Source organism: Saccostrea echinata, unplaced genomic scaffold (assembly GCF_033153115.1).
Source record: "Saccostrea echinata isolate AGI-Se365-2 ecotype Australia unplaced genomic scaffold, CSIRO_AGI_Sech_v1 ptg000002l, whole genome shotgun sequence".
NCBI lineage: Eukaryota > Metazoa > Mollusca > Bivalvia > Ostreida > Ostreidae > Saccostrea > Saccostrea echinata.
Genome location: NW_026889751.1, coordinates 375,950 through 396,566, shown reverse-complemented (window position 1 = coordinate 396,566; position 20,617 = coordinate 375,950). Strand labels below are relative to the sequence as shown.

The window sequence follows — 20,617 nt, the reverse complement described above, 5'->3', positions numbered from 1 at the left end:
AACTATGTTTAGTTTATTTGCTAAATACCCAAAAGCAGAAAAGATTTTCAAAGAATAAATGCATTTTCACTATATAATCAATAGAGCCCTGCCCTAACACCAGAACCCTCGACCCTGGGGCAATCAAATTCTTGATTTTGGATAAGGCACCATTGTTTATCATTACCATGCACCTAGTTTTTTCCTTAATACCAAGAAGCAGAGAAGATTCAGAGCAGACAAGAAATAATGCATTTACAGTTTACACTATATATTCAATACAGCTTCACCCTCTTTCCAGCATAAGAGGTGCTGACCCTGGGGCCACAAATTTAATATTTTGGAAGAGGTACTCTTGTCCATTATAACCATGCACTTAGTTTATCACTTATTACCCAGGAGCAAGAAAAAATTTCAAAGACAAACTGCATTTTCAATAAATTATCAATAGAGCCCTGCCCTAACACAAGAACCCCCTATTCAGGGGCCAAGAAATTCACAATTTTGGAAAAGGCACCCATGCTCATCATAACTATGTACTTAGTTTGTTTAATGCCCCAGAGCAGAAAAGGGTTTAAAAAATATGCATTTTCACTACATATTTACTTTCCAAAAAAAAAAAAAAAAAAATTTTCACTATATACATTTTAATCAATAGAGCCAAGGCCTAACACCAGATACCCTGACCCTGGGACCATGAAATTCACAATTCTGGAAGACACACCCTTGCTTGTCATAACCTTGCACTAAGTTTTTTTGTTGTGAATACCTCGGAGCAGAGAAGAAGATGCAAGATTTTCAAATAATGCAGTTTCACTTTATAATCAATAGAGCCCCCCCCCACACACACACACATCAGAACCCCTGACCCCACAAATTTCACAATTTTAGAAGAGGCACCATTGCTCATCATAACCATGCACTTAGTTTATCTTTTAAATATACAGGGGTAGAGAAGATTTTGAAGAATTTATGGATTTTCACTATATGATCATTATAGCCCTGCCCCAAACTCCAATGGTTATGTGACAAACTTTAATCTATCCTGTGAAAGATACGCCTATCAATGCTCAAATAGAGTTAAATAAAGAACCATCTACCCGTAATGTATTACAATAGTAACCTGTAGAGAAATCACAAACAGTAACTTTGGAAATGATGATTTATTTGACGCCATATAAGCTGCTGCAGAAATGAAGGGTCTACATCATAAACTAACGCCATTCACACCTAAATACCATTATTGCACATGACACTCAAAATTAAAGGAACTTATTATCACATACATGTATATCAATATCTTTAGTCTCAACATGTATACACCCATAAGCTAATCAAAATGTACATTATGCCATCCTGTGGTTTTGTGAATTGTTATCATTTTAAAATCTATTCAAAATGTGCTAGTGTTAATAAACAACACACATTTATGAAGGAACTTCAAAGAAAGAATGTTAACAGTTAAGTCAATATTTTTGTTACAATGCAATTCATATGTCTTTAAAAATAGATTTATTTTTGTGAAATGTACAACTAAAACAGTATATTTTAACACAACCATTCTTACTTGTCTTTCACGTAAGTCTGTACATACATATACACCCTCATACTAATAAATTCACAATTAATGTACTATACTTATAAATTCTTGTTAATTAAATTTTATAAGATATACTAGTAATTAAGTAAATAATCTGAGCAAATGTTAGAACTGCTACGTCACAAAACTATTAATTATGTCAAACAATTTAATACAAACCAGATTTACCCATTCATTCTGTTAACACACTCATCTTTCAGTTCTTGAAAAATAAACTCTGAAGTATTATGACTAGATAATGAATTACACGACAGGAAATGAAAAAAATATGATTTAAAGCTTAAAGTACACATTTCTATTAGACAATTATTTTTCAGACAGAAATCTAAAGGAGTGTGGGACTTATTTTGTCTTATAATCATCTGAACTTACATGCAACACAATCATTTACTTTCTATAGCTGTCAAAACATAAACTGGTAAATAATCTGTTTACATTTAAAGCTGCATAAAAACAGCTACTAAATTAAGTGGTCTAATAATATGTACAGCACTCAACTTAAAAATTATCAGTATGAATTCAATAAATTACATTCAAATATAATTTGTGTATAATTAATTTTCACAGGTATATTTTAGCAATATCAGACTTGAGCAATAGTACCCAATGTTACCATTCAACTGTTTGGTGATAAAACTGTTGTATTTATTAATATATTATCAAAGTATAACTATCTAAGTTCAATAATCAACCAACAGCAACAAAAAATTGCCTTTCTATATTTACCACCACAAAAATTTGGTGAAATGATGTGGTACCATACAGTTCTGTATATACATGCATTAATTCAATTATTTTCCATCTATTAACTATTACCTTGTAGATTTAAATATTGATACTGCCTCAGTAACATGTAACAAATGTGTTCTCAAAATTAAAAACATGAATGGCTAGAATAAAATTTTATCAATATATTTGTTTTAAAATGTAAAAAAAAATAAATAAATAAAACATGTGTATTTACTTCTAAATTTACCGCAAAATTAAGCAATTTTAACTCTAAATTTTAACATTTAAATGTGATCTATTTATGGAAGAATCCTCTTTCTTAGCCAAGTGTTTCTGATATGCTTCGTCTTACAAACCCTTGGCCTATTGTACTACAATGCATCAAATTCAGTATTTTTTTATGTAAATGTAATTGGATTCAATTGATATTGCTTGACTAATCAAAAAATGCATTTCAAAGTTCCTAGTCTTTGGCAAAATCAGCAATCAGGTGTTTGACTACTACTTGACAACATGTCACTCGGAACAAACAGCTAACTTAATGATCCATATGATAACTTCCAGTATTGGTGATTTTATAATTAGCACAGTCATCATTTGATTTAGTAGCTTTATTTACTCTGAAGTGTACATGACAGATTTTTGACTGCATCCTATCATATAATGATCTCTCAATCCCTAATATTCTTTCAATACTTCAATTTCCCAACTCTCCTCAACTTTGTCAATGTATACACTCAGAGGTAGAAATCATGTGGAATAAACAAGAGTTTGTAGGGATGTGTGTCAGAAACACCTGACTAGCCAAGAGGAATAAACTCCAAATAAATTGTATTAAATGCATTGGTCTTCCTGAGCTACTTTTTAAAAAAAAAAAATTTACTGTTTGTGTGCTGTTCCGATTTGAAATGTGAATCTAAAAGTTGAAAAAATATTTCTAGTCCAAAACTTTGAACAAATTGTATAGAAAATTAAAATTCAGCTGAACTATCTAGTAATAACAATAAATACAGATTATGCAAACAAACCCCAATTAAAATGAAAGTAAATATAATGAGATATAGCTGTAGAGTACTAGTACTGAAATACATGTGTAGCATTCTGACCAATCACTTCACAAAAAATTCATTTTTCTCGGTGCTTTAACCATAGTTAATCGCACTTGCATTATTCCACAGAGTGTCATGTTACTGTAGACGCTGCCTTCACTTCTAATAACAGAGTTCTGGCTTGATCCCATTGAGGATTATCCCTGCTGGGTGAATTTCTTGTAGATGTGGCGAGTTCTTCCTTGGTTAGCCCTCGCTGTTTTGTCCTGTCAACCTTCACAAGCATCAACATTGATAAAATACTGTTAGAAAGTGGCCAGACTCCTTCAGTGTATGAAATAGCACACACAAACACACACACAAGGTACAGGTTACAATGTGGTGGAGCAGAGCTGGAATTACACAGGTGTGGATCCAAGATCATGCTTCATACTATCATGTGTCTGGGTTTTCTACAACAAAAGAACATGCTGTTAGAGAAAATTTATATTTGTTAAATTTCAAAATCCAGGATCTAATAAGTGGACAAAAGAATAGAGCATTTCTGGAGAGAAAAAAAAACCCACACAATAGAAAAGTGCATTTCTACCAAAAACAAAAAAAACAAAAAAAAAAACAAAAAAATTAAGATTGCCTGTATCTGCTATGAAATACAGTACTCTAATTTTTGCTCATGATGCAAAGTCAAAGTTACACTGACTTCATTTCAATTAATGATCATTATGAATTGTTGACTGCCTTATTAGTGTATTACTTAAAAGGAAGAATATACATAAAGGTCTCTTCAATAAACATTGCACAGGTGCTAAATTTTTTTAAAATTTTAATGGCAATTTTTACCATTATGAAAATAATTATTGGATACCGACTCATTTTTGATTCTCCTACTATTTAGAGTTACATAGGACTACGAAATATTTTCATCACCATGTCAATCAGTAGTGGTTAATTGTAGTTGATCATCATTTCTTTAGAACACTGGCAAATGCCCAAGGTTTGATGAATGAAGAAGTGAAAAATTTATATCTCAATCTTAATTTTTTAATATATATTTTAGCTCATATTAAAGCATACTTCATGTAAAATCTCCACATATCTATCATTAGTATAAATGAAAGCCCAAGGATATCCTATGACAAATATGATAAAAATTGGCCAGAGGATTCTTGAGATTTAGCCCAAATCCCTAAAAGTTTACACACACCACATACCAGGCCATAGCCTTTGGCTCTGAAGAGCTAAAAATATTGAAATTCTACTATAAAACAGCATACACACATCAATGGGCAAAAAATGCTCATTTCTTCATGCCAGAAAACAATTTTCCATACCAGTGGGTCTTCTCTCCATATGAAAATATATCTTCAAAGTATGCATTAAAATTTTTCTAATAACAAAAACATGGAGTAAGGACCCACTATATCTTAAAGTAATATTTAGAGAACGAGACAGGTACTGTATCGTAGATACAAATTTGGGGGTGGACAAGTGCGTAGCACGAGTCTCCACCCCCAAATTTGTATCTACGATACAGAACCTGTCGAGTTCTCTAAATGATTTGTGACATGATCAATAAAAAAAAAGCACCGTCCACTTCGTAGCATCCAAACTTCCGCCAAAGTTCGTTTGTTCTCTCTGTGGATGAGGCCTCTACGGGGAGTATACATCCACAGTATATATATTTCACGGACAACGTAAGATTAAGTCAGATTAGTTTTGACGACGGAGTAGACGTAACAGACTTGAAGTGATTTAACCTTGTTGTAGGTGGAGATTGATCCTAATTTATTTCAGGGGTCTTATAATCTCAGTTAAACTAGATACACATACAGGCGATACAGACAGTTTTTTCGATGGACTTTGATGTTACGGATTTTTATTTTCTTATTAAAATGCGACATAAAAAACGAAGTGAAAGAGATGTGTGGCAGTCGTCAGCGATAAGGATTTAACAATGTTTAAGATGAAGTTAAAAAAACCCTGAAAAATGGACTTGAGTTTGCACGAGAAGAGTGGAGAATGGGGGAGGGGGAGTGCGAATTTCACCTAATGTATGCTGCATTTGCGAACCCATTGGCTTTACTATTTTGAAAGGGGCACAAAAAGCAGGGAAAGCAAACAGGTTTTCAGGAATTTATCCAACATAGGTCATTTCCATAATTGCGAATTTTCCTTTTCGTTTGGATCGAAATAACGTGTAGATTCTGTGTGGAATAATTTTTAAAAGTGATTGAGAAATTTTGACATTTTACATGCCTAAGGAAATGTTTCTTCAAAATTTATAATAGGAAAAAAAAATCAGCATTTACTATTAGTACGTGTTTTTGATATATTGAATCAGATTTATTTTTAGACCGTGCTGTATTTTAGATAGAGTACAGTTGGCTAATACAAGACAGTATACAGGGCTAATACAGAACGGAAAGTAGCTCCGGCCACTGTTGTCTCGTTCTGTATTGCTAATACAGAACAGCAAACTTCAAAGAAAAACACCACAATCGTGTCACAGAATACACTTTTATAACACAAGAAAATTTTAGTCCAGTTTTAGTCCAAGATTTAAATGCCATTATCTGTTATGAAATGTGTGGTTTTTTGGTTCACATGTCAGTCTCAATGAATAGACTAATACTCAGCATTTTTATTGCCCCATGGAAACTACAATTTCTTCCCCCTCAATAATTTTTGCCGAGAAATTTTTCTGCAGAAAATTATTGTTTGTAGTCATTTCATACTTATAAATTGGAAGAACTTTGCCATAAATACTTAGGTCACAAAATGAATTTGATTTTTATACATTCAAAGATACAGGCATTTCCAACACCTTACAGGTCCAAGCCCATCAAACAAAAAGTTCTTAAAATAAACATTCATCACAATTATTATTTAAACTGTGTAGCAGACATCATTAAAAATCCATGCAAGGCCAGCATTTTTTTAATTTCTGGTTTAAAAACCCACCACTGATTTTTTTTCAGTGATGATTCTGTGAATTGGCCAAAATATTTGAACTAGTTTGCAAGCCCAAAAAAGGTTTAAATGAGGGACAAAAACTGCTGTGGAACAGTTTTTTTCAACAACTTTTACATCTTGACTTGGCCATTGAAAGGAAGTCTCAACCATCCCTGAGTTTGTATTTACCTTACTTGGAGATATAAGAAAACATCTGGATGATGCAGATTAAATCAAAACACGGACATAACAACATGAATTTTTTACCCAGACAAAAATGGAAACAGATCGCTGTAAAAATCGAAAGTATTGAAATATCGGAAAGCACTCGTAAATATCAGATTCTTGGATTCAAATTAGCGGAATTCCACTAAATATCGAAGAGAATCATCACTGTTTTTTTTTACCCTTACAACAAATGAAATAATTTTTTCTTATCCTCAGGTGTCATACTTGCACACAGACTGAAATTTTCAATTTCAAATAATAACTACTTTCAAGCATAAGAAAAAAACTGTTTTGTGTTTACATGACACATTAGTATGCTCAAAGAATATCCAGGAAATTATCAGGAACAGCAGTTTAAAATAAAATTTATTGATGACCGAGGCAAATTTCTTTGGTGCATACGTACCACTGCACGGTAACGACTTTTGCCCAAATTTTGAAAGTCGATCAACATTGAACACTTTGATGATCCAGTAATATTTTGAACATTTATTTTCCTCAGCTGATGGGACTTCACAAATACCGAGTTTGAAAACTATAGAAATACATGTAAAAATGTTGGCCCAATAGAAGTTAATGTCAAAAAGTTATGAAGCACTTTGTGTCATTACTAGACATTCATGATCAAATACCTTACCCTCTAATTTAAGTGAATAGTTTCATTCTATATCAATTATTCCTGAAATATATGTATAACAGGGCTAAGAACTTCCCCATATGCTAAAGTAAGTAAATTTCACTAAAGCAAAAAAAAAAAACAAACAAACAAACAAACAGAAAAAGTAGTTAATTGTTAAATATTCTGAGTCATGATTGACAATGAGACTGTAGCTCTTCTGGCTTGTACTTATAACAAAGGAAAAGAAAAGGAGCTCTTAGACTTGAAACTATGCAACAGCAATAAATAGAATAATAAGTTTTTGGGCAACATGAAATTATTATCCCTTGAAAACCATTGCTGACAAAAGCAAACCTCAGTTTAGTCTCTTTTTGAAGCAAGTTTTATTGCAATCAGACTATAACTGTAGGAGGAGTAGCCTTTTGAAAGAATTTTATGTGAATTTCTATTTTTAGTAACCAAAGCAACCCTGTTCATCAAAAATCAAAAATTGACAAATAGTGTTATTGTACCTTAATGTAGTCTATTTGCATGTCAAGTTATATAACAAGAGGCCCATGGGCCACATCGCTCACCTGAGTAACTTTGGCCATGTTGTTCTTTACCAGATTTCCTCCTTGTAATACTTATTGTGGCCCCGCCCTACCCCTGGGGGTCATGATTTTAACAATTTAAAATCTACACTATCCCAGGATGCTTCCACATCAGTTTCAGTTTTTCTGTCCCAGTTGTTCTTGAGAAGAAGATTTTTAAAGATTTTTCTTATATATTTCAATGTACAACTTGGATTCCCTATTGTGGCCCCGCCCTACCCCCGGGGCTCATGATTTTTACAATTAAGCATCTACACTACCCAAGGATGCTTCCACATAAGTTTTAGTTTTTTGGCCCAGTTGTTCTTGAGAAGAAGATTTTTAAAGATTTTTCTTACATATTTCAATGTAAAACTTGGATTCCCTATTGTGGCCCCGCCCTACCTCTGGGGGTCATAATTTGAACAATTTAGAATCTACACTACCCTAGGATGCTTCCACATAAGTTCAGTTTTTCTGGCCCAGTTGTTCTTGAGAAGAAGATTTTTAAAGATTTTTCTTACATATTTCAATGTAAAACTTGGATTCCCTATTGTGGCCCCGCCCTACCCCTGGGGCTCATGATTTTTACAATTAAGCATCTACACTACCCAAGGATGCTTCCACATAAGTTTTAGTTTTTTGGCCCAGTTGTTCTTGAGAAGAAGATTTTTAAAGATTTTTCTTACATATTTCAATGTAAAACTTGGATTCCCTATTGTGGCCCCGCCCTATCCCCGGGGGTCATTTGAACAATTTAGCATCTACACTACCCAAGGATGCTTCCACATAAGTTTCAGTTTTTCTGGCCCAGTTGTTCTTGAGAAGAAGATTTTTAAAGATTTTTCCTATATATTTCAATGTAAAACTTGGATTCCCTATTGTGGCCCCGCCCTACCCCCGGGGGTCATGATTTTAACAATTTAGAATCTACACTATCCCAGGATGCTTCCACGTAAGTTTCAGCTTTTCTGGCCTAGTGGTTCTTGAGAAGAAGATTTTTAAAGATTTTTCCTATATATTTCAATGTAAAAATTGGATTCCCAATTGTGACCCCGCCCTACCCCCGGGGGTCATGATTTTAACAATTTAAAATCTACACTATTCCAGGATGCTTCCACATAAGTTTCAGCTTTTTTGGCCCAGTGGTTCTTGAGAAGAAGATTTTTTAATGACCCCACCCTATTTTTGTCTTTTCTTGATTATCTCCCCTTGTGAGGGGACTTGGCCCTTTATTTTAACAATTTAAACTCCCCTTCACCCAAGGATACTTTGTACCAAGTTTGGTTAAAATTGGCCCAGTGGTTCTTGAGAAGAAGTTGAAAATGTGAAAAGTTTACAGACGGACGGACAACGGGTGATCAGAAAAGCTCACTTGAGCTTTCAGCTCAGGTGAGCTAAAAATCGTACCAAAACTGTAGGAGGAGTAGTGTCTTGAAAGAATTTCACAGAAATTTCTATTTTAGTAACCATGTCAACACCACTCCTCATAAACAAAATTATGTATCTTAGTGTAGATTACTGAGCCAAGATATACTGAAATCAGACCAAAACTGTACAAGAGTAGCAATTTGAAAAATTCTTTATGGACAGACCCACAGACAAACAGACGGAGGGATGACAGACACCTTACTATCGCATAAACTCTTCTGATCTCTGACCAGTAGAGCTAAAAAGCTAACAAATGGAAAGAGGGAAACACCATTCCATGAAATGGCCTGACAAGAAATGGGCATTTAAACATTTTTATTTTTCAAATTTTCTTTCCATAAAAAGTCCCAAACATTATATTAAAACTATTTCAGCTTCTGCTTGAATATATACAGTGTGTGTATACCTTTTGTTTTGTTTGCAGATTCTATGATTTGAAGAAGGCAGCGTCCAAATTCCTCGATGACCATCCTCTCCTGTACGACGGGTGGCATCTTTAATCTCTCTGCTTCCTCAGCCTGAGCCAAGAGACAGGCACAAGTGGCTTCAGCAACATCCGCCGTTAAAAATGTATAGGGCAACCTGAAATCATTTTATTTATTTTCATTCCTACTTAAAGAGAAATTAATAGGACATAGTGTCCTCACTATGAATTAGCTCTTGAACACATCCCTTGAAATACTTAAGCTTTATAAATCATTTACTTATTCAAGGTAAATATTTTCTACTGTATAGGGGAAATATTGTATAGCATCACTTCTGCTAGTTAAAATACAAGCCATTGATAACTTTCTTTTATTTTTTCTTAACTTAAATTTCCCCTCATCAAAATCATACTGATGTTAAGATGCTGTAAACCAAATTTACTTGCATGCAAGAAATATCAGCAAGTTTCAGGATTTTCTGATACTTGTGAATATTTATCGAACCATTTATTTGATTGTGTGATTATGTGGAATGTTTCTGAACTAGTGAAAATTAATAGCTGTGGATGGATTTCAAACTTACAAATTGTGAATAAACCATATTCACTTTTTTTATGCGTCCCTACTCCTTTAAGAACCCCCTGGAACCTTTTTTTTCAATTCACTAAGAGTAAGCCCCCTCCCTCCTTAATATGTCTTACTATTCAATTTAACAAAAGGATTACCATTATCTATTGACCATATTTAATAATACTTGGAATGACTTATCTAATTTCTAAATACATGTAGAGTGTTTACCGGTACATTGTTTATTTCTTCTGAATATGATATTGTACTTTGCCGTTTTTTTTTTTTTTTTTTTTTTTTTTTTTTAAATTTTTAGAATGGAAATGCATGTACCTCTTTTATTGGCGATGTGTTTATAAAAGTATGTTTCTATTTGTTTTAATACTGTACATATATTTAATTTTGTTGGGAACAGATTTCTCCGTTTTTGTACTGAAAACAATTTCATGTGGATAAATTTCCAATGTTTTTAATCACTTCAAAAATAAAAGTACTTCAGATTTAGCACATTAAGGTAGATATTACAGCTTATCTGTTAATCCTAACATCTGCCTTAGGCATAATAAAAAAATATGTTTGTTTACGGTTACCCGACCGACCCTATATTTAATCGCCGACACAAATTTTTTTTCGTCGTAAAAATCTGGATATCACTCTAACTTTTACATGCATCTTAATTGGTCGTTTGAAATCAAAATCGAAAGTACTAGAAATGGTGTGTTTTAGTATCTACATCAACAAGTTTGTTGCAGTTTTACCATTGTGTGGTAGCTGTAAGGCAATTGGCAAGAAAGATATTGTCTATCACCCATACGGCAAGCCCAAACAAAAGTAAAGCGCCAAACAATGGTAAAACTGTTTTGTAATTCAACTAATTCATGTGAATTTGTGTATTAAAAAAATTCAATAAATAAAACAAAATTCCTACCTACTGACCCTATTTTATTTCAGCATGTAACAGTAAACAAACATATTTTTTGTTTGGCCTTATACCAAAAGTAATTAATGCGTGCGGTTGTTAACTCCCATCTACAAACAAATCCACATTTAATAAACCTTATTTAGTTTGGGTCTTAATTAAATTCGAAACCTAATTATATATATAACTTTATATTTTTCAATAAATATTGATCACCACCTCTTTATATCCTAAATAAGTCAGCATTAGTCAAGCAAGTAGCATAAATTTTATGTTTATTAAGCTAACAAAAATTGATGCATAATCAAATAGATACATTCTTAATAATTTGAGCAGAGAAATGTATTATACAATTTGGTGTCATGTTCAATGGAGAGTAAACTATAATCCTATCCATGGTTACTGATCTAAGGTGTAATTCACAAAATAATCAAGACCTGTCTTATATACAAGCAGTAATTAGGGTTCTACATTTAATCCACTTTCCATACATGTGAAAAACTGCAGAATTTTTGGACATATTTCAGTACATTGACTTGGGCATACTATACCATTAGCAACCATCTTTTTGTCTAAACGGTTGTTGGTTGACATGGGTTGATATCAACGTGGATATCATAAAATGAACTGTATTGTGTTAGAAGTGCACATTTAAATACATTCTACTGTACATGTCTGTTATTCAGGATAAGTTTTATAGCAGCCAGACTTAATAAGCACTCCTCTAATTTTCAAAGCACCCAGGACAATTGAAAGGATGAAGACAATAAATTGTCAAACACAGTATTGCACTTCCTCTCAAGCACTATGTGCTAAATGTTATTCATAATAATTAGTCTTTAACATCATACATACCTACATAGTTCTTTTACAGTACACACAGATAAAGAGACCTTAATTCAATCCAGGACAAGATAATGAATTTTGCTTCAATCTGCCCACCTTTCTCCTGTTGCTGTGGCCTGAGGCCGCCTAGATGGAATTCCCGATATCTGCGAGGAGAGTTTGGATTTTGCTGCCGTTTGTTGTTGAACTCTGACCTCTGCTGCATCTGCCAAATGCATCAATGTTTTTCTCTCTGGACTCTCCTCAAAGTTTTTACACCCAATGCATTTACAGGAACTTGAGCACATAATTTTTGCCTGAAAATATTTCAGTCAAACATGTTTAATCTAGATATATCATCTTAAGAAAAAAAATTCTTTTGGAATTTAAGGTTAGACAAACTGCAATGATATCTATGTACCTGGAGCATGTTAAAACATAGGTAATCAAAGCTTATGAAGCTCACCTCAACCAATATTATCTATAACTAAGGCAAATCTAACACCATTTTTTTTCCAGTTAGTTTTTTCCAGGATCAATAAGCATGGAAGTTTGGTCTAGGTAATACATATAGTTACGTGAGAATGGACTTGCTCCAAAAACTTAAAACTGTACACTCATCCAGAAAATATAGGTCACATCCAGCATCCGAAGCAAGTCTGGTCTACATGCATCATCCATACAAGTTTGGTCCACTTAAGACTCAAAGTTGCTTGGGAATCGACTTGCCTCTAAAACTTTAACCTGGATGCCAATGCCAGGGGGTTATAGCATAAGCTCATTTCAACTTTATCGAGGTGAGCTAAAAGGCTTTTAAAGAGAACCTTACCTCATAGCATTCACAGTAATTCTTGAGGCATCCTGATCGTTTACAGTTACATCCTTTGTTATGTCTTCGGTCTCTTTCTCCATCTCGTCCTTTACCTGTGTTTAAAAAAGTTCATGAATTTCTACAGTAAAGCTTACACTAATTTATGAACATAAAAATTCATAGTAAGGACAAACCAAAAATGCAAAACTAAACTGTCTGAAGCAATCATTTACAATGTCCAATCAATCTTCAATAATTTTTTTACAAAAAGCAACAGAAAACTTACAAAACTTATCAAATTAATCATATGTACAAAGTATTGATTTCAGAGGAATACCTCCTCATTTCAGACATCTTATTTACATGAAACTTCAAAAACTCTTGAAAGATTTACCAATCTTTGGATGGAATGCCAAAGGATTTCTGTCTAGACATGATTTAATGGCCCGGGAACGCTCTTCCTCATGTTCCAGATTATTGGCACAGTTGTTGCAATTGCAGTTGTGACAGAATTCTCCATTGGCAAAACAGTCACAGTAACTAGAAAGTTAAAAATGAAGTCCTATTATTTATATCTATGTTAAGACACAAAGATAAAATTATGTACATACTGATACATACACGTACCTTAAAAACATGTAATAGAGCTGTACAAAATTTTCACTACAACTCAGTGTTGTATATTTGTTTCTATATGACTATACCCCATCAGTGTTGCTATACTTTCTGCTATTCATCTATCCATCAGGTATAGCATTATTAAAAATGTCTTTTTATAATGTTGTTCATATGAAATTATCAAAAATCCTCGTATGTACCTACTATGCACATGAGGCCACATGTGGTACGGTGATCTTGATTGTTAATCATGTCACTGGGTGTTTTAATGTAATAGCTGTCAATTTACGCTTATTACAATTTGTAGATCTGTTTCAAAATTAGCACTTGATGCATTAGTAAACACCTATTTAATGAACATGTAAGTAACTCACGAGAGCACTGCCTATTACTGAACAAAATTTCTACTTGCAATAAAAATATTATTAGGAAAACACCGATAGCTCAGAATTGATCTTATATTTATTAAAGAAATCCTAAAAACAAAATTTGCAAAGACTCTGGAAATACTCTAAGCAAGCTCACAAAATGATCTTATTGTCAGGGTTTGATTACTTACAGCTTCAAGCACTGAGATTTGGTGCAGTTACACGGCTTCCTAGGTCTGGCTCCTGTGGCTTCTATTGCAGACCTAAAGAAAATGATTCAGTTTTAATACTGATACTCTATAATAAGTCAAATTCTATTGCGTACTTGACTTCTACTTTAACAAATATTCACTGGAAAAAAGAGCTTTCAGAGAAAAAATCTTTTAAAAAATTATGTCTGAATGTAACTTAACAAGTTGACACATGTATCAGTTTATTCTACCTATTCCCACTTTTGGAAAATCAGGTAGAAAAAGGTGAAATTGTATGTGGGATACATGTGTATACATATAATTAACTGTATAAACATATAATAACTGTATAAACAGTGATTTCCATTGGAATGGAGGACAGGTAAATTGGCTTTTTTATTGTACCGTATTTGGCCGAATATAATACGCATTGGTGTAAAATACGCACCCCCTTTTTGAGTCTGAAACTGGGGGAAAAAACGCAGTTCGGTTGTATTATACGCAGCAGAAAATTTTACCATGCGGTGTTCTGAACTTTTGAAAATCGCGGTAATCTGCTATGAAAATCGGCGCGGAGATAAAGTGCCGAAAATTTACAGAACACGATATTTTATTCAAATGCGTTTTTATTTCTTAATCTCGACTTTCCATATCGCGGCAATCTGGAGGAAATTATTTATTTTAACAAAGCACGAGATAATGTTGCATTAAAGTATTAACAGAGTTTATTATTAATTTTTTTTAGCATACGGTGATATTGAAATTATACGTCGCCGTATTCTAACTATTCTTTGTTGAAATAATTTTTATTTCAACAAAGCACGAGATATTGTTGCAAGTTTAACAGTTGTCATATTTATTTTTAGTTTAAGGTAATCATGTTGAAAATTATGTAAATTTAACAGGGCAAGTGATATTGCAACATCAAAGTATTCATAGACTACGATTTTCCTCTTTTGAACTTGAAATTAATTAATTAAATAAAAAGCTGATGTTATAAAAATAAAATCAAAATTTAACAAGCGTGTAAAGTTATCAACACACCTCCAAAGCTGTAAAAAATGATGTACAAAGGTGGGATATATGTCTTCATACATCGAGGTAATCTTCGTGGATATCTTATTTTCTACAGAGCACGAGTAAATGATAACACTTAAGTTTCAACATACTTCATATTTCCTTTTTTAACTCTCAATCATTTTAACACGTGGCCGATGTAAGATAAAGTAAAATTACATTTTACAAGCGTTTAACTGTTTAATGTGTCGTTATCAACACACGCTTATACATACGAAAGATCATAAACCAACCCCCGATTTTTAACAAAGAAAATAATCAAAGCCATTAATAAGGGCAGTAAATAATCAGTGCTCTAACTGTAAAAACAAAGCTTTGGAGTTAGTAAACAATTTAATTGCCTGGAGGGGTGTTGAGGGGTAATTATCAAGTGACAAGCGCACGTGTTCACAACATTGGCTTCCATTCATTGGGACGTATAGAGGGGTGTTTATGTTGAAATGAATTTTCGCTGAGTTATTTAAAACCTAAAATAAATTTTATTTTATTGTATTTCATTAAAAAATGACCTATTACTTTTTTGACCGGTGTCTGACTGATTAGGTACATGTGTACTATGATTACGGAAGCACGTGGCAAAGGAATGTGTGAACATCTAGCCTATAAATAACATCGTTAATGGCAGCCTGCAAGGAGACGATGAACATTCAGCTCAAATTAATTTTAACTTGCTTTTAAATTTAATTTAACTATCAAAAGGTTATAAATATACCATTTTTAACAAGCCTACATTCCAACAATAACTTTCCGAAGTTTTAAATACGGCGATAAACAGCAAGAAATTGCATGAGTCTCTAGGTAATACTTCGGTATGTGCGTACAATAGCCGTGTTTCACATGAAAGAAAAACCTATCAAAATCCCATTGTGGTGTAAAATACGCACCCCTTTCTCACAGAAAATTATTTTGGGAAAAAAGTGCGTATTATACTCAGCCAAATACGGTAAATTTCATTTTTTACCAATATTTGAAAGAAAAATAATCAATTAATTTATATCAATTATTTAGTTGAAAAACATAATGCATAAGACCTTATTTATGCAGGACAGATTCAAACTATTTAAGGAGCACAGAATATGAACATGATAAATAAATATAAACAATAAATCCATATCAAAAATGCACATTTATTTTATATTTCAGTGCATTAAGTCATATTTTTTCTTAAACATATTTATTTTATTTTCTAAAATTCTTAAATCTATTTATTTTCCTGTCTTGAAATGTACAAAATACAGGCAAATCAAGGTGGGATGCAATTATCCTAAAGTGCCAAAAAACAAATTAACTAACAAAACATTGATTGTTATTTGCAAGAGGGAATAGGTGAAATTGAGATTTTTAAAGTGAGAATATAGGTGGAAGACACCCATGTATCTATCGTGATCTAAAACAAGTTTATACTAAGTTTTATACAAATAGATGCCATCTTACCCATTAACACTTTGTTTGAGGTTAGCACTAAGTGAAGGGTCACTGCTAGCAATAGGTACAAACTCCTGTCTCTGTTGTTGTATAACAGACTGGGGTTCTGCTGCTGTGGTTGCTGAAGGCAGAGAGGGTTGCTGCACTGTGATGCTTTTTGGCTGCATCTGCTGCTGCTGTAACTAAAATCGATGTATCATTTATAATAAAGAAATACAAGAAATATAACAAATTCTAATTTTTTAAAAAAAAAGAATTTGAAAGTTTTCTTTATCTAACCTGTGTCATGTATGAAGCTGGGACCAAAGCAAATCCCTGCAGACCTGATGCCCCTGAGAGCAAAGTGGTGCCTGGAGGTAGGCCAGTAATGTTAGTCACACTGGAACCTGCGGGGCGTATCTGTGCTACTGATGTTGAAGTAGCAAGATTTGGTGTTGTAACACGGATTGCTACTTGCTGAGTAGGAGCAGCTGGCAATAAAATTCGCTGAACATTCTGTGTAGTCTGGGGTTTCGAAGTAACCTTAAATAGTAACATAAAAGAAGACAAAAACTGAAATTAGTAAAAAATTATTTAAAGCAAGTTACAGTTAAGGAATCTTTCTTTGCTCAGAAAATATGCTATTATTCTGTATATAAATTTTACGTTTTTTAAATATATAACTTATACATGTGCCTTTATGATCAAAAAGAGTACAACTAAGGGTTAATTTTTTATCAATCGAAAGATTTCTATACTATGGAATTTATAGCAGTATACATGTCTCAAATTTTTTTTTTTTTTGTACAGAATGACAGCATAAATAATTTTTTTTTCTCCCTAAACATTTGAAATTTGTAATTTCTACAAAAGCAAAGGAATCAAGAACTGTCAGATTAATAAAAATTTATGCAAATTGTATAACAATGAATCCATAGCATAGATTCCTGTTCAGCATTGCTTAAAATAATCAACAGTACACTATACAATGTATGCGAATCTGTTTAAATCCTATGCTATTACAATTTGTGATGTTCCTTGGGCTGGCAGTGTGATCTTCAGTTGTTGGAGATTAGCCTGAGAAACAACAGTAGATGTACTCAGGGCCGGAGCTATGGACTTCGCTGACTGAACTAAAGATGTCAATGTGGTGCCTTTAGACACTAACAAAAACAAATAAATTCCAGTTAAAAACAGAAAGTAATTTTTTTAATATAGAGAAAACAAAAACATATATCTTTACAATAAATAGCTACTTGGATGGCCAGTTTTTGAATCCCCATTATTTTATTTTAAAAATTGAAAATATAAACAGAAAAATCAAAACAGATAAGTCAAACAGCTAGATGCTCTAGAAGATACCAGAAAACGGTGGTTTAAAATGACTTACCGCCTGCAGCCATGGCTGCCGGTGAACTAGGAGATACCAGTCTAACATACTGAAATCGACTGCCCTGCATGGAAATTGGAATCTGGACTTGTTTAACTCCACTGCCAGTTGGCACTGTTATAATCTGTTTTGCTTGTGAAGGTTGAATTTGGATTGGTCGTTGCTGTACCTAAAAATAAGACACACCTATTAAAATGTATTGACAATTCTCAACTTCTGAAACCAAATATTGAAATGAAATAAACTATTTTGAACCTACGTATTATCTACTTTGCCACATCATTATTCCTAATGAACTTTTAAGATCTAACCTTCAAGTAGGATGCAAGTTGCAACCCAGTGAGCAAGGCTTTCTTTTTAAAACTATGTTAAAATTCACATTCATTTAGATACACAAGTTTTCAACTTCCAATATTCTTCTTACCACTGTGCCTTCTTTCATGACCTTTGAAGGTGACATCGTAATCAGTGTTGGACGAGACCCTCCAGCCCCTGATGAAATATTCACTTGTTTATTCAACACAGAAGATGCTGGTACAAGTCTTTGAGGAGATTTTCCAATAGTCACTGGGATCATGGTTATTTTAGTTGGAGTTTTTGATGCTGGAGAGATTGGTATTTTATTTCCTGGCACACCTAACAATTTAGTAGGTGTAGTAGGTATAGTAACATATTGTTTTCCTGGAGACAGAACACCCTGTGGAGAAATAGTGATTGTTTTTGTTGGTGTTTGTGCTCCCTGAGGTAGAAGACTTATGCCCCCTGAGGAGGCCACACTATAACTCTGTCCAGGTTGCAGCTGGAGTTGTCCCAGCTGATTCACTTGAACTGGCATGACCTGAGGTTGATCACTATTAGGATTCTTAGTTATTATGACTTTATGTACAACTGGAGGGGTAGTTGAAGAGAGTTGTCTTTTTAGAGATTGTGTGGTAGTCACTTCATTAGAATTAGAGACAGTATGTGTTACACTTGTCACAACTTCACTGCTGAAGTCCTCAGATGCCAAGGTTATTGTAGGAAGGGCATTATCACTTGACTGTACAGAGTTACCAAGCAATGCTGCCACATCCTGATCATGACTGACAATGTCTGAATCCAGGTTGTCAACTTTATCTAAAACATGTGATTTAACACTATTACATTCCACTGGGATATCACCAAAGTTTGAGTTGGTATTGGAGTTTTCTTCTAAATCAGCTTCAGATGATACTGTCACTGTGTTACAATCTTGGAGCATTACCTCAGTACTGTTACCATTTTCAATGCCTGTAATAATAATAACAACGATTATTTTGTTTACTTTAAATTCATTAGCATAAAAGTTATTTATACAGATAACTTACATGTTATGTTCATATAAATAAGCGGGGAGAAGAGAGTTAAATCAATACACGTACATTAAATACTTCACCCTATAGTTCTGTCTCAAAATTTTAATGTTTGTATCCTACCATTACAAACTATCAAAGCATTCTAAAAATGTTCTTGCTTGTTAAAAAAAACTTGATCATCCATGATTTATTTCAGCTATGATGGCTGATTCAAAAACTCACCAACTCTGGATAGGAAACTTTTATAATGTAATGCATGACATATGCTATGAAAGAAAATACCTAGAGATTTTTCTCTCATCCTATGCAGACTAAATTCTAAACCTTTAGAGCTCAATAACATTACTTCTTTACACAACTAATTTTCCCTATACATAAGTCTTATTTTAATGCAAGTTATGATTGCAACATACACAGTGCCCTCAAACTTTTGATAGATCTCAAACTTATGCTCTCTACTTCCTTATAAATTCATATCTTGCAACAAAATAAAACATTCGAATAAAGTTTCTTTCATAACTAGATGTTTTTAGAAGTATGACAATTTCGGTGACATAAATCAATTGTACAGACATCAATTATTCATTTAATTTAACTATATTTATTGTATTAATCTTTTGCATTTCCAAATATTTATTTGGAACAATGCCAAATATTTTAATAATTGACATCCCAAATATTACCAATGTGAAGGTATCTTCGACTAACATATCTTTCCGAATTGAAATGCAAATAAAAAAAATATAATTGGTACTGCAATATAATTGTTCTTAATTTTTGCAATACATAGTTTGTTTACAAATACAGTCAAATGACCCGCCATTACCATTCGACACGATGCAGGGAAATTTAAATATTGAAATAACTATCGCAAATAAAATTTGCATGAACAGATATAATCACACGCTCTCATAGCATTAATATTAAATCAGTCAGATCTCACTGAAAGTTTTCATCTTAAGAATACAATTAAGCATTAATGACTGTTATAACTTGAAGGATAAACACGAATTATGACCGACGTGGTAGCAAAAATCCGGTGGGTACCTCACATCTGGGCATGATTTATTGTGTAAAATGTCATTCGATTTCCACCAAATTCTTTTAACACCTAAGACAAGGTCTATATTTGTTGGGAATATACGAAAAATAATAAAAATTTACACAAATATTTTCTTTCCAACCTGTTTTTTCGATAGGCATTCTGTGTTTGTTCAAAATCACGCGCCCACCATTACCATCCCATAATGCAACGTAAAATTTTTCCGCGAAGTAGTACCGCAGTGAGAGATATTCTTGCGTTTTAAAGCGATGAATTAATTATTTGTGCTAAATACTTTATTACTGTGATAACAACCTGCTGACTCTTTTTGCTAGTAGTGCATACAATCATAAATAAGTGTTTCGCGCATTTCACAAGACTCAAATTTTCTGCCTCGGATATTTTTGGAAAACCAAAGCCTCCGTCAATCAAGATTGGTTTTGAATGAAAACTTCCCGATAAAATAAATACATATTTGTTTTAGCAA

At 33.1% G+C, this 20,617-nt stretch overlaps 1 protein-coding gene across 2 annotated transcripts; it reads right to left on the bottom strand.

Annotated features, from left to right (window-relative positions):
- Positions 1-1,127: 1,127 nt before the first annotated feature.
- Positions 1,128-20,344, bottom strand: LOC133204532 (protein lin-54 homolog). Of its 2 annotated transcripts, none has more exons than XM_061340292.1 (12): positions 20,273-20,344; positions 18,179-19,023; positions 17,755-17,923; positions 17,388-17,527; positions 16,665-16,907; positions 16,395-16,567; positions 13,884-13,955; positions 13,101-13,246; positions 12,725-12,819; positions 12,013-12,212; positions 9,566-9,741; positions 1,128-3,809 (listed from the first exon to the last, which is right to left on the bottom strand). In XM_061340292.1, exons 1-12 carry the CDS (start codon positions 20,289-20,291, stop codon positions 3,793-3,795), a joined length of 2,295 nt encoding a protein of 764 aa, XP_061196276.1. In that variant the 5' UTR covers positions 20,292-20,344; the 3' UTR covers positions 1,128-3,792. The 2 variants fall into 2 exon arrangements, with proteins under 2 accessions (XP_061196276.1, XP_061196269.1); XM_061340285.1 differs by lacking the exon at positions 1,128-3,809 and adding an exon at positions 7,182-7,216.
- Positions 20,345-20,617: the final 273 nt, after the last annotated feature.